The 15,295-nt window shown below is 33.1% G+C and overlaps 1 protein-coding gene across 1 annotated transcript in view; it reads right to left on the bottom strand.

The window, feature by feature from the left end:
• LOC145293297 (acyl-CoA synthetase short-chain family member 3, mitochondrial-like) overlaps window positions 1-15,295 on the bottom strand; it is a 127,219-nt gene that overhangs the window by 97,086 nt on the left and 14,838 nt on the right. The window contains exon 2 of the mRNA XM_080139927.1: window positions 6,236-6,380. Coding sequence (XP_079996053.1) covers window positions 6,236-6,380 — 145 coding nt within the window. The remainder of the gene's footprint in view (window positions 1-6,235; window positions 6,381-15,295) is intronic.

Below are 15,295 nucleotides of genomic sequence, written 5' to 3'. Positions count from 1 at the left end.
ATTTAACCAAATACTTGAAAATCATTAGCCAGTTTATAGATATAAACGATTTACTGTCCAGAGGATATTGTATCTGGATTGACGTTAATATTAAAAAAAAAAAAAAAAAAAAAAAAATTAATTAAATAGCACTGAGTTTTAAAGGTCAGCCTATGTTTTATTGATATCTCTTCTCTTAACTAAATATTTTTCTATTGCAGGCCTGTCGTCTTCATGCATTGAAACTACGAGAGGCGTTCAATAAGTAATGTCCCTGACCCACTTTTCATAGAAGTAGAGCAACGAAACTTGGCACAGTTATTAGACTTTCTCTACATAGGAACTACTCAGAGTGATGTATTTCTACCATTGTTTATTCAGATTTTTGAAGAATACCCCAGGTTGGTCCTCTGATCGCAACGTGACTTTGGAATTCAAAGTTGCACTATATGGGAAACGTTTTTCTTTCAAAATCAACTTCATGGCCTAGGAAGAGGTGAAAGCCACAAGTGAAAGAAATAGATAATACTGATGGCTATAGATTAAAAATAGATTTATTATACACATGTGCTCACAGCAACGTTACACTATCAAAAAAAAAAAAAAGATGGTGGTTCCTCAAAAATAAGATCTTGTAAGTTCTCGCGCAAATCACGTTATTTGTGTTTAAAGGGAGGTAACCCATTTTGGCTTTGTACAAACGTGTAAGGGAGATAAATCTTACTAGTCTTAACACAGGGCCAAAAGATAAAAGAGGATAGGGGAGGATTTCATAGTTATATGCTCGGGCTTTGGATATGGCGATAAGGAAACATAGCAATCTGAGAGAAGAAACTATTAGAGTAGAATACTCTCTGGTATTCCTCTATAGTATGATTTTGCTGTTTGTCAAGTTTGTCCGGAGTATTTATGTCAAGGGAGCACTAGTGCTATGAGTTCGTTGGAGCCACGTTGTGGCGATGGGACAGTGCTTGGAGCTTAGCTTGGTTGATAATTTGAGATCTATTAGATTGAAGACTTTATTGTACTCTGTTCATTAGAAAGAAACTAGTGATTGATTCATCAGTTTCTATGTGGCAACAATATACCATGCATGTAGAAAATGGTGGCTTTGTAGAGATATAGGATACTGTCAGGTGTGAGTAATTTTCTAGCATGGTAGAGGGAGCCCATCTTCTTTGCAGCAGCCTTGGCATCACTATTTCCTTTTCATTATTAAATCAACATGAAAATATCATTTTTTTAAAAATAAAATCGAGATTGAATAGTTTTATTTTCAAAACATCAACTCAATGATCAATGTGTGTGACCGTGTTCCGTAATAATATTTTGAGGTAAAGATCTTTTTATCAAATGGTGGATGTTTTCAAATCTCTAGAAATTCGTGTGAACCTGTAATATTTTTTTTAATGTTAATACCGCAGTAAATATCTATAATAAATATTTTTAATCTTTACTGCAGTAAATATCTATAATAAATATTTTTAATCTTAATACTGCAATAAATATCTATAATAAATATTTTTAATCTTAATACTGCAATAAATATCTATAATAAATATTTTTAATCTTAATACTGCAGTAAATATCTATAATAAATATTTTTAATCTTAATACTGCAATAAATATCTATAATAAATATTTTTAATCTTAATACTGCAGTAAATATCTATAATAAATATTTTTAATCTTAATACTGCAATAAATATCTATAATAAATATTTTTAATCTTAATACTGCAGTAAATATCTATAATAAATATTTTTAATCTTAATACTGCAATAAATATCTATAATAAATATTTTTAATCTTAATACTGCAATAAATATCTATAATAAATATTTTTAATCTTAATACTGCAATAAATATCTATAATAAATATTTTTAATCTTAATACTGCAATAAATATCTATAATAAATATTTTTAATCTTAATACTGCAGTAAATATCTATAATAAATATTTTTAATCTTAATACTGCAGTAAATATCTATAATAAATATTTTTAATCTTAATACCGCAGTAAATATCTATAATAAATATTTTTAATCTTTACTGCAGTAAATATCTATAATAAATATTTTTAATCTTAATACTGCAATAAATATCTATAATAAATATTTTTAATCTTAATACTGCAATAAATATCTATAATAAATATTTTTAATCTTAATACTGCAGTAAATATCTATAATAAATATTTTTAATCTTAATACTGCAATAAATATCTATAATAAATATTTTTAATCTTAATACTGCAATAAATATCTATAATAAATATTTTTAATCTTAATACTGCAGTAAATATCTATAATAAATATTTTTAATCTTAATACTGCAGTAAATATCTATAATAAATATTTTTAATCTTAATACTGCAATAAATATCTATAATAAATATTTTTAATCTTAATACCGCAGTAAATATCTATAATAAATATTTTTAATCTTTACTGCAGTAAATATCTATAATAAATATTTTTAATCTTAATACTGCAATAAATATCTATAATAAATATTTTTAATCTTAATACTGCAATAAATATCTATAATAAATATTTTTAATCTTAATACTGCAATAAATATCTATAATAAATATTTTTAATCTTAATACTGCAATAAATATCTATAATAAATATTTTTAATCTTAATACTGCAGTAAATATCTATAATAAATATTTTTAATCTTAATACTGCAATAAATATCTATAATAAATATTTTTAATCTTAATACTGCAGTAAATATCTATAATAAATATTTTTAATCTTAATACTGCAGTAAATATATCGCCTGAAGCAAATATAGTTCTTTAAACAAAGAAATGGTTTTTGTTGCATTTATTTTCAACAGTTTTATTTGTGCTTCATTTTATAAAATACATCTTGATAAAAATTGTTACTTATTTTTTTACTTAGTACTTGTAGCAGCAGCAGCGACACTTTGCAGTTTGAGATTTTGAATATCTTTGGTCTGTAAACTCCGTGCTGATTGGTCCTAGACGTCAACATCTCTAATCAGAGGCCATATCTCTGGTGATCTAAGCACATGACAGAGTTTATAAAAAAGATTGAACACACAGCAACTTTCTCTCTTTCCTTTCCGACTCTCGGTGCAGACAACACTTTTCTCTCTTGAAACTCAACAGAACTTGCCCGGGTCTTTGGCCCTGCGTTCAACGAGGTGACAAACCCTAACTCCAACACATGAACACTTTTCTCTTCCAATAGGACTGTCCGACCATTTTGTTTCTGTCCAATACTCATGTTTCCATTACTACCTCTTTTTCTACATTTATGCTGACAAAGATAATCAATTAAGTTATTATAAATGTTCATCATCACTTATTATACACTAGCAGAGAGACCCTACGTTGCCCGGGATTAAATGATGATCACAGAATGTTTCACACTCCCATATTTTTATTGTCATCAAAATAGGTCTTCAGTGAAGTAGTCGTAGCCTGGGGGGAGGGATTCAGTCGACAGAGAAAAGAGATCTGTCTTCTTTGGTGGTCTGAGCTCCTCTGCTGGCTGTTGGCCAGTTTCTGACAGAGGTAATTAGTTTTTTAAGAGACATATAGGATTAATGCGCCCTAGTAGCTGACTGATTAGAGCCAAGTGATTGATTATAGTCAAAGGCGACCTGAAGGCTGTAGTGTTATGTTGTGTGTGTATCTATGTTCTATAACGACGTACATGTTGAATAGTTGAGTTTTATATTTCATCTGTATATTCACATACGTGTAAATGTGTGTATGTATATATGTCGTATCATTTAGTTGATCGTCTAGTGTGTATATTTTAACATTTATGCAACTACTATAACAGAAAACGATTGATGTGGACGTATCGAAGCAGTTGTAGACAAACAGTTCTTTTTAACAGATATAAATAACACAACACATTCTTGGATTATTTCCAAACATTTATTTTCATGATTCTGGCCGACATCTTCAGAGATTACACGTTTTTATATCTTGGCTGCCTGAGATGACGCCGCTCCCCATGTCATGGAGAGACCAACTCCCCTTTTTGAGTCGTCCGTACTCTCTGATGTTCATCTAACGACTGACTAGAATCTCCCCAAATCTATGTCTCATTACGTGTCTTATTACGTGTCTCAGACCAACAGCTGATGTAACCCCAATCTTGTTATTTGTTTATGCAAACCAAAAATCATGTTTACATCTATTTTTTTATTTTCACATTCCTTTTGCAATATTATTCTATTATATGTCAATTATTTTTTCCCAAGTTAATTGTTTATTTTTCTAATCATAATAATTGATCCAGCGACCCGCCGTCACTCGAATCAATTAATAATAATAATAATAATAATAATAATAATAATAATAATAATAATGTTATGACCCTTGGCCCTGCTCGCCACAGTTAACACAGATACTACACTATGATCACAGCCCAAAGGATCACAACATTACAGGAGAATGCATTACTCTATTCCATGGATTATTTCACATGTTTTTGATCTGTTTACAATTCTGTGTGTTTAGCAAGGGACATCAAGTAGGATTAAGTCGTTAGTGTTGCTTGATCAATGATTGAACCCCATTATGCCAAACAGATACTAACTTTGATCCGAGCAGAATGCTCAAACGCCCCTGCGCAAAGTATGTTTACCATTTTTGAATGTAATTATGCTTATGTAGGACGTGAGGAAACTGGAAAACTATTAAGCTGATGTTTAAAATTTTACAGTACTTATGCCGTATAAGGATCGTGCTATAGTCGGAATCGTCCGAGCAGGTCACAGAGAACACTGGAAAGTGCTAAACGAAAGTTTGGATTTTTTGTTTTTTGTGCAAACACTGGCCAATTTTTTTCAATGAAAATATATATTATTTCTGCCAGTATGAAGCTAATTCAATGAAAAATTAATTGAAAGATATAAACAATATTCTTGAATAATTATTGGACATTTTTTACGAAACTTTTAGAAAATTAAAATAAAATAATAAAAAAAATTTATTACAAGGTAAGTTTCATGAAAAATATTTATTTTTTGAATAACAAACATCTGATAGCAAAAGAATTAAAAAAAAAAATTATCTGATTATTTTTCTTCTTTTTATGATTATTTTAAAATGATTTCTTTTATTCAAGCCAAAATAAATATTTAGATTTGTTTATATAATAAACCAATGTTAACAAATGAATGTTTTCTTTATGATTTCTTGTTAAGGCGTGCAGCATGTCGGCACTTTCTGGTGTTTTCCATAAACTACGTGAATGATCCCGACGGTAGCGCAGTCCTTATCTCCATCCCCACTCTTATATAAAAGTGACTTTGTGTGTGTGTGTGTGTGTGTGTGTGTGTGTGTGTGTGTGTTCCTTTCTCATAGGTTCTGAAACGGGTGAGCATATATTTTGGAAATTTCATGCAAAGGTAATTTATATGTCTGGCAGTGTTCTTAGATAGGTTTTGCATAGAAATTCATCCAATAAGTATTGAAAATCGAAAAAATCCGATCTTAAAAATAACTTTCTTCTTTTATAGATAAAAAAGAATAATTTTTACAGGGGAATATTTTATGGTACACCGGTAAAGGGAAATAATAAGATCTCAGCAAATCATTTCTTCTTAAAAAATAACAAACAAAAAAAGATTTCCTGTCATCTGGAGATATAGTTGGGTGATAGAGCATTCAAGCCCGGGTGTACATCATTTTATTTTAATTTTTTCTTATTAATGAGTTTAATTTATGATAAAAGAAAAGTACCATTTAAAATCGCCGCAAATCATTTCTTCGTTTGCATATTTTAAAACTAAACATTAATCAGAAATGACTTTTCCAGGGCATTTATCGTCAAGCCCAAATATCAGCTGACGTGATATTGTGAACAAACACAGACGAAATTTGATGAACGACATTACCATTATTATTTTATTTATTTATTTATTTATTTTTTTTTTTGCGAATTCGTCCACCGGGCAAATTATTCCTCGTAGTGTATAATAAAGGACTGATTCTATAGTAATACATACACAATCTACATAAATTAAAATATCATTTTTAAACATATTGTACGACCGGGCAACGTCGGGCGTCCAGTTAGTACCGCATAAGCACCTATTTTTCCTGTTGGAGATCTGGATATATGTTACATAGGTAGGGGTTAGATGTAAAAGAAAATAGTTAAAAGGGTTCCATACATTTTTTTAAAATCTGCTTTTTTTTGGGTGTAAATTCGTACAAATGTTGTTTGCTGTTTTTCGTTAGATTTTCTCTACTCACCTCTTTCAATAGTTCTGCATACGAGATTTTGCAAATAGTGTCCGTCATGGCGCTGTCATAAATCAGAGCTATCTGATCACCCAAACCGTTTTCAACATGGCGGTCGACAGCATTATACACTGTATTGAATTCGCCCCCAACAAACCTACAAATAAGAAAGAAATACGAATGACTCGTTGAACCCCAAAAAAGATCACAATATAATTGATTTGGTATTTTTTTTTTTGCATTCACTAAAACTTATGTTTTATCCAACATGTTTGTTTGTCTGTTTGTGAACAACGTCCCATAATAACTATCGATCGCAGTTTTTGTCCGTCAGTCATTGGTTGTTTTAGTTTATGGCATATCGACCAGTGTTGGGTGTTAGGATGTTTAATCAGAATCGGAACATTTTGGGGTATTGGAATTAGTATCGGAATCGAAAATATTTTGGTCAATTTTCTGATTCTTTTTCATTATTTTTTGTTGTTTCAAACTTAATTTTCCATCGCTTATATCAATGATGAAATGATAAATATTTATGGATTTTCAGTAAAACTAAGATCCATAGATCATTTCCATTTCAAATATATTTTTTTTAATCTCACCCCCCCCCCCAAAAAAAAACTCTATATTTATAAATTTAAAAGAATCAGAATCGGTAATTGTATTGGAATTGGGGAAAATATTAGAATCGTACGATCACTAATATCAACCTTTTTGGGATTATTAATTGCCAAATCCTGTAATTTTAATGAAAGTTTTTTTTATTCTTCAAATTCTTCAAATATTTATTCTTGGTGTTTGGTGTGCTTGCTTTAGTAGAGGAAATTGTTTTTATTTTTGGTTTTGCAAAACACGTACACAAAGACGTTGGCAAAGGGGGAAAAACAATCTAGACCAGAGAAATTGTGTGTGTACATGTGTGAAGACACTTCTCAACCTATATACTCAATGAATTTTTAAACTACAGACTTGAAATTTGGTATATAGGGGATTCAGACATGCGGAAAACTTTTTAATCGGTTTTCATCATGAAAATGGGCTGCTAAGGGGGTAAAAATTGAAAAATTGGTACGTGGGGGTGGGGTCATCAGATTTTTATCTGTTTGTCAACTGTTTTATGAATGCATATGCGTGAATTGTTCACGTGATATTACTTATATTAAGAATAAGTAGTTTTGAAAACACTTTTAAAAGATCTTGTCAAGCTGGTTTAATGGTTATCGTACTGGACTTACTGTCTTTAGATTTTGGCTTTCATCTCAGCTCGGGTATTTTTTTACTTACAAAAAGTGAACTGTTTAAAAAAAAACAAAGTCGGAATGTTTTATTGAGATGAATATTATTAATTTATTTATTGCGGACTATTATCCTCATCTTTTAGTTGGTGTTTCATGACGTTTTGGCCAATTATTCCTCTGGCCGCTTCTCAACCTATATACTCAATGAATTTTTAAACTACGGACCACCTGACGAAGGCCAGAGGAATAGTTGGCCGAAATGTCGTGAAATAACAAGCATGAAATAAGGATAATAGTCCGCAATAAAGAAATAAAAAAAAAACATGATACTCACACGCACACGTCATTTTTTTTAGAGGAATTTAATTTAACGTTTCATATGATATTTCTGTTAGTATTTATTTGCTTTCCCACCAAAGCAAAATGTGACACGAGGTCGTTTTTAAAGTGGGGGTAAACCAGCTCCCCGAAAAAAAAAGAAAAGGGGCACTCAGGTTTGGTGCAAAAATAGTAATTGTCCCAGTTTCCCCTCCTATGGTATTTCTGTTTATAATAAATAAGAGTTCTGCATTAATTAAAATATAATATTTGTATGTATTTTACGACTAGGCAATACCGGGTGGCCTGCTAGCTATATCAATATTTGGTGCATTTTAGGTCAGAAAACCAATATCTTCAGACAGTCTGTAGCACCAGTTGTCCATTTGTTACCCCACGGTTAGATATTAACACGCAATCAGAAACTTTATTAATCCCATTTCAAATTTTCTCTAGATATTTTATAATTTGATTATTTTTTTATTTTTATTTTTTTACATGAATGACTTATGTCACAAAACAGATTGGTAACAGAATTAGTTATGTTTTACTATCTCCGTTGAGACCAGATTGTGCATTCTTATGACAGTTTTCTGAACCTTACTATTTCCGTGCTGACTTACGACAAATTGAAAGTGGGTGGTTTGTTTGTGACACCATCACTAGAAGTTTGCCCTACAAGGCAAACAAGCTTCCTCTATTTGGATAGGTTATTCAACAGAGACCCCCCCCCCTCCTCTCTTGGATGTATTGTCTTCATCACGGCTGAGGAAATCCACCTATACCTTATATGGCAACCCTCCAGAATATCAGAGAGAGGCTAACACCTTGCCCAAGGATGACCTGGAACTGTGCAAGGTAGAAGCGTTCATCTTCCTGAGGTATTATACATACCCATTTACTTGAATACATACAGCGCCTAGTATTCTCAAATTGTCATCTGTCTAGTACTGGCCAGGCTCAGCGTTACCTAACCTTTGTGATCTAACGTAATTATATCTTAGAGCCTCATTTTATAGATGTATTGCCTTGATTGCAGCCGAGGAACTCAATCTCTATGGTAACACTCCAGAATATAAGAGGAAGGAAGCTAACAGGTAGTACAATTTGTCCAAGGGTAACCTGGAACTCTGTGTTCATCTTCCTGAGGTATTATACATACCTGCTTATCTGAATGCATACAGCGCCTAGTATTCCCAAATGGTCACTCATCTACTATTTACTATATACTACTTACTACTTCCATGCTGACTGATACCAAATTGGAAGCAGGGGCTCTTGTTTATGACACTATCAAGATTGTCATATGGGGTCAACAAGTTCTTTCTATCTGGTTTGTTTTTTCTTTTCTAGATATATTGCCTTCCTGATCAACTCCATCTACCCCCATATGGTAACCCTCCAGAATATCAAAGAGAGGCTAAAAGGTGCTACATCTTACTCAAGGGTGACCTGGAACTGCGCAACACAAGAAAAGTTCATTTCCCTGAGGTATAATACATACCCACTTATCTAAATGCATACAATGACTAGTATTTCTAAATCTTCACCCATCTTGTACTGGTTAAGTTCAATGTTGCTTAACTTCTAATTCGAATTAGCGATTTTTGAAAGTTTCAAAAGTTAAAAGTCTAGCAATTTTCTGGAGATTTCTTTTTCCTGATCTAGCGTTTTTTTTGTATTTTTTTTGTTTTTTTTTTTAAATCTCAGTTGGCAACACTGAAAATAAAATCTCAGCAAATCATTTTCGAAAATCAGAAAAACTCCAATCTTTTAAATAGTATTTCTCTCTTTTAGATGAACAAGAAGAATTTTTACAGGGAAATATTTTACGTTATACCAGCTAAGGAAAATAATAAAATCTCAGCAAATTATTTCTTCTTAAAAAACTCCTAGATTTATGGTCATCTAGAGATACAATTCAGTGATAGATCGTTCGACTTCAAGCCCGGGTGTACCTCATCATTTTATTTAAAATTTTCTTATTAATGAGTTCAATTTACGATAAAAGAAGAGTACCATTTAAAATCACTGCAAGTCATTTCTTCGTTTGCATATTTTAAAATTACACATTAAGCAGAATTGACTTTTCCAAGGCATTCATCGTCAAATCAAAATATCAGCTGACGTTATATTGTAAACAAACACAGACGGAATTTGATGAACGACATTATCATTATTATTTTTTTATTTGTTTTTTTGGATTAGTCCACTAGGCAAATCATTCCTCATAATTGATAATATTCAATAAATTCCATATAATAATATTCCATTATAATACATACGCAATCTGCATAAATTAAAATATCATGTTTAAGCGTATTGTATGACCGGGCAACGCCAGACGACCAGTAAGTAACTGAATAAATCATTACATTGTTATCAAAAATTTTTACTTTTATTCATCTGACGGTTTTCGTTAGTCACATAGGAGTTGATCCTAACGCCACTAATAAGACGAGCTCTTATAGACATGCTGTAAAAAAAACAACAACGACAAAAAACAAAAAAAAAACAAAAAAAAAAAACGAAATTTCCAACAGATTTTACTGTATCCGGTATTTGTGTCTGTAAGCAAATTCACATAAACTACTAATTAGATTTTCATGAACATTTTATTAGTGTGTAGAGGACACGTCATTACTTAAGAATAAAAGTTCTTGCAATTTCTGATCAAAAAGTCCAACTTGGTTTTATAGTTTTTTTTTTCAAGGTATGACTGTTTTACATACCCTCACCTTGTAATGAAAACATTGGACTCAATATTTTTATTTGTTGCTCGCTTGCTGCTGCTGTTGCTGCTGCTACTACTACTACTACTACTACTACTACTAATAATAATAATAATAATAATAACTTTTTTTTTGTATATGTTCTGTTTGTTTATGTGCTCCTTTATGTATATGTAATAGCGGTCAACATTATCTCCCATCTATATGAGAGGTCAACATTATCCCTGTGACAGGACCACAAGTAAAACAATTCTGGGCCCGGTGTTGTCACAAACACCACAACATGCAGAAATGTCTAAAATAACTATCAGAAACCGCGAGACCCAGAAGAAAGATCTGAATGCCATAACCGGCAGGTACTCCCTCGTTGGCCAGTCGTCATTATGTGAATGTTTGCTCTTTTAATTTCAGAGACAAAACTAAATTGGACATCAAACAAGTAAGCAATCCGTTTAATTTCAGGTATTTTTTTTTTTTTTTTTAAAGAAGTCACCACTTATCAAGGCCCGGAATCCACTCGAGGATAAGGGTTAGTGAGTGTACAATAGTCAATGGGATAATATCATAGTAATCGTTAATAGTGGAAATTTGGTAAATTGGATTACTTAAGGGGACGGCTCATCACGAATTTGTTTATGTTGGACTTGAAGATGACCATATTGTAGTCAGCTGGAAAGCAGGCAAACGGAAGAGAGTTCCACAGGCGTGTGGTTCTAAGAAAGAAGCTTTGTTCATGAAATTTAAGTTTAGGCACAGATAAAGAGCGGGTGAAATTATTGATAATGTTTTCAGCTAGACGAGTGTTTTTCGTAAGAGTAGGACCATAGATTGGAGCTCAGACGGTACTACAATAATACAGTTCAAACATAAGATAGTAAAAATAATCAACCTATCAAACCAAAACTCTTGAGAAAGAAATGGACAACAAAAGAGAATAGACTGATAATAAAGTGCTATTACAGAAGCCAACCTAAAGAAAGTGACAATTGGAAATAAAAGAGTTATGGGTTATGTCTGCCGACTACCATCCAATGGAACAAAGAATTGTAAACCAAGCGATACTCGTTATCAAGAAAGGTTGGCTTTCAAATGGAAACACAATGAAAGATAAATAATGAAACAAACCAAAAAGAACCCAGCCACAGAAAACCTATATTTAGAAGACCTGCAAAATATGAACGCTGTGAAGGTGGACATTTGAGAATTTTGAAACAACAATGAAACTAAATGTTGAAGTGGAAAACATCCGAAAACTTATGAACGAAGAAAAAACAAAAATCGCTAAGAAACTGAAAGTGGAAAAAGTTAAAATTAAAAGCAGAAACGTTGAATAAACCCACACATCCAAACAGAGACTATCGCACTTAAACAATCGAATTTATGCAGGTGCCAAGATGGTAAGTATAAAAATTAAATGGGAAGCAAAGCCAGAAAAAGAAAATGGATTGACAAAACCTGGATGGAAACCTAGATCAACGAACTTAAAAAAAGAAGCTAAAGCGACAAACAGGATGAAAGAGAACTTGAGCGTGTGGTACAGTGGGGGAAGAGGTGGCTGGTTACTTTTAATGCATCTAAAACCAAGCTCCTATCTTTACATCATCAACGCTCTGATCCCCATCTGGCATCAATTGAAATGGGTGGTTCTCGTCTAGGGGAAGCTCCATGTTTTAATAAGCTTCTGGGCTTGACCTTTACTCCTGACCTGAAATGGAACACGTACATCAAGTCAGTTGCCAAGGTCGCTGGAAAAATGGTAGGATCCTTGATATCTCACCCCTGATGCAATTCTCTATCTATATAAAAGCCAAGTACATCCAAGGATGGAGTACTGCTGCCACATCTGGGCAGGAGCTGCTAAAAACAGCCTATCCTGCCTTGACAGAGTACAAAATAGGCTTCGTGGCCTAATGAGTGATGCCCTTTTCTCTTCCCTGCAACCTCTCTCCTACAGGAGAGATGTTGCGAGCCCATCTTTATTTTATCGTTACTACCATGGCAGGTGCTCGTCTGAGCTCCAGTCTCTGGTCCCCCCTCACCAATCTTTCACGATAAACACCCATCTGGCTGAAACCACTGTCAAAAATTCTCCCCACTCCTTATCTGTGCCAAAATCAAAACGTAGATTCCATGAACAAAGCTTCTTTCTTAGCAGTGCACGCCTAAGGAACACTGTTCCAGTTGCCTGTTTCCCACCTGACTACAACCTGGATGTCTTCAAGTTCAATATAAGCAAATTCCTGATGAACCGCCCCCTTAAGTAAGACACTAAGTAAGACACTTTATCAAATCTTCAATACTAACGTACTGTATACGCAATAACCCTTATCCCCGAGAGGCTTGCGGGCCCTGATAAGTGGTGATACCTTGTAAAAAAAAAAAAAAAGGATAGAAACATGGGAATATTCTCCATGGGAAAAAGCTAAACAAGAAACATGAAGAAATAAAGCGAAAAATAGCAGCAAAAACAGGGATACAAATCTGAACAGTACAAACAAAACTGAACCTTTGAAGACAATGAAAGCCAATTTTATAAAAATTTAAATGGAGGAAGAACAAAAACAGAACAACTGAACCTGACAGAAACAAAACTCTATTGGAGCAAGATATGGGAAAAATGACAAAATCACAACAGAAATTCTGAATGGCTGAAAGACATGAAAGAAAAGTTACAGTAAATCAAAAAAGGGACAGGAAACAATATCGACAAGTAAAAACTCAAGACAACCCTAAGAAAAATCGCAAACTGTAGAGAACCAGATCATGATGGAAGACATGCATAATGGTTCAAAACATTCACAGCATGAAAGACTGATCCAAAATCTGAAAAGATGTTTCCATTAAGCAGACGTGTTAGAATGAATGGTTAAAGGTTGAACCACACTGATACAAAAAGACATGGAAAAAGAAACTCCCATCCCCAGCAACTACGGGGCCCATAACCTGCTTACCAACCATGTGGAAAATCTTAACAGAACAACTGAGAGAATAAATTTATCACCCCCTTAATAACTGTGGACTACTTCCCAAGGAACAAAAGGGATGCCAAAAAGGAAAAAGAAGAACTATGATTTATTATAAATAGACTAAAAGAACGAACATAGCCATGGCATGGATCGACTACAAGAAAGCATACGATAGGATTGATCAAGCATGGATAATAAAATTCTTGAGGATGTACGAAATATCAGATAAGATTATCAACCTGATTGAAAAAGAAATGAAAACATGTGGAGACTTGAACTGACAGCTGATGGACAACACATAACTGAGATAAAAATACAAAGAGGTATTTTCCAAGGAGATTCCCTATCACCACTACTGTCCATCATAGCATGATGCCCCTTAACAATATACTAAGGAAATACTAAGTCCGATACAAGTTTACTTATACAGATGCAAGAATGAACCACCTAATGTATATGGACGACCTGAAACTTTTTGTAAGAAACCAAAAAGAATTAGAGACACTAATGAACACAACCAGAATCTTCAGCCAGGATATCCGAATGGAAATTTGGAATGGAAATGTGTGCACTATTAGTTATAAAAAGGGGGTCAACTGAAGGCAGCAAAAGGAATGGAATTACCCAACCAAGAAAAGATGAGGCGAACAAGACAATTACAAATATCCGGGAATTCTGGAAGCCGACATGTTCAGATCAACAGAAATAAAAGAAAAAGTTAGAAAAGAACAAGAAAACTCTTAGAAACTAAATTATATAATAGAAACCTAATAAAAGGTATAAACACATGGACAGTATCACTAGTAAGATACTCTGAACCGTTTATAAGTTGGAGTAAAGAAGAATTGAGACATCTTGATCAGAAAACCAGGAAACTCATGACTATGCACAATGCATTACACCCAAAAAGATGAAGCCGATGACTCTGCATGAAAAAGAAAGGTGAAGGGGGAGAACTGGTTTGTATAGAAGAGTGTGTGAATGGCACGAAAAAGACAAAAAGATAAGAAAAGAAAAGAAAAATGTGAAGAAAAACAGCAACACGGACGATTCATAACGATGACAAAAAAATGAAACTCGTAAGCACATTGGCATGCCTATGAAAAGGACACCTAAACAGAGAAACTGAATCACTAACAACAGCCGCACAAGATAATCTGATTAGAACCAAAGTAAAGATTGACAAAACACACACACACACACACACACACACACACACACACACAGACAGACAGACAGACAGACAGACAGAGCAGTAAATGCAGATGCTGTGGACAAAGGGACGAAATGATACACCACATGATAAGTGAATCCAGCAAAATAGGCCAAAAAGAATATAAGAATAGACTTGGGAAATACGGTACAATGGAGATTGTGCAAACAACTGCATCTTGAACACACAGGTAAATGGTACAAGCACAAACTGATAGCAGTACTTGAAAGTGTAAACCATAAAATCCTAATGGGAAATTGATGTACAAACAGATAAACCCATTAAAGCAAGGAGACCAGATGTGATAATAACAAGAAGGAAAAGTCCGGCCAGGGTGAATATCAAGGAGACAGAGAAGCAAAACAAATATGCTGACCTGGCCAGAGAACTGAAAGGAATCTGGAAGATGAAGAAAAGTCAAGATAACACAAATAATCGTAGAAATACTAGGAACAATCCCAAAAAACTTTGAAAAAAGAATGGGAGAAATTGGAATCAGGGGGTGTCTGAGAAAATACAATGGATAACAATAATGAAAACAGCTGAAATATTAGGGAAAATCCTTGAATACAGAAACTAAGATAGAGGAAAAACAGAAACTAAGA

This window comes from Euprymna scolopes, chromosome 14 (assembly GCF_053919585.1).
Source record: "Euprymna scolopes isolate OS-2025 chromosome 14, ASM5391958v1, whole genome shotgun sequence".
Lineage (NCBI taxonomy): Eukaryota > Metazoa > Mollusca > Cephalopoda > Sepiida > Sepiolidae > Euprymna > Euprymna scolopes.
This window is presented reverse-complemented; position numbering and strand designations above follow the sequence as displayed.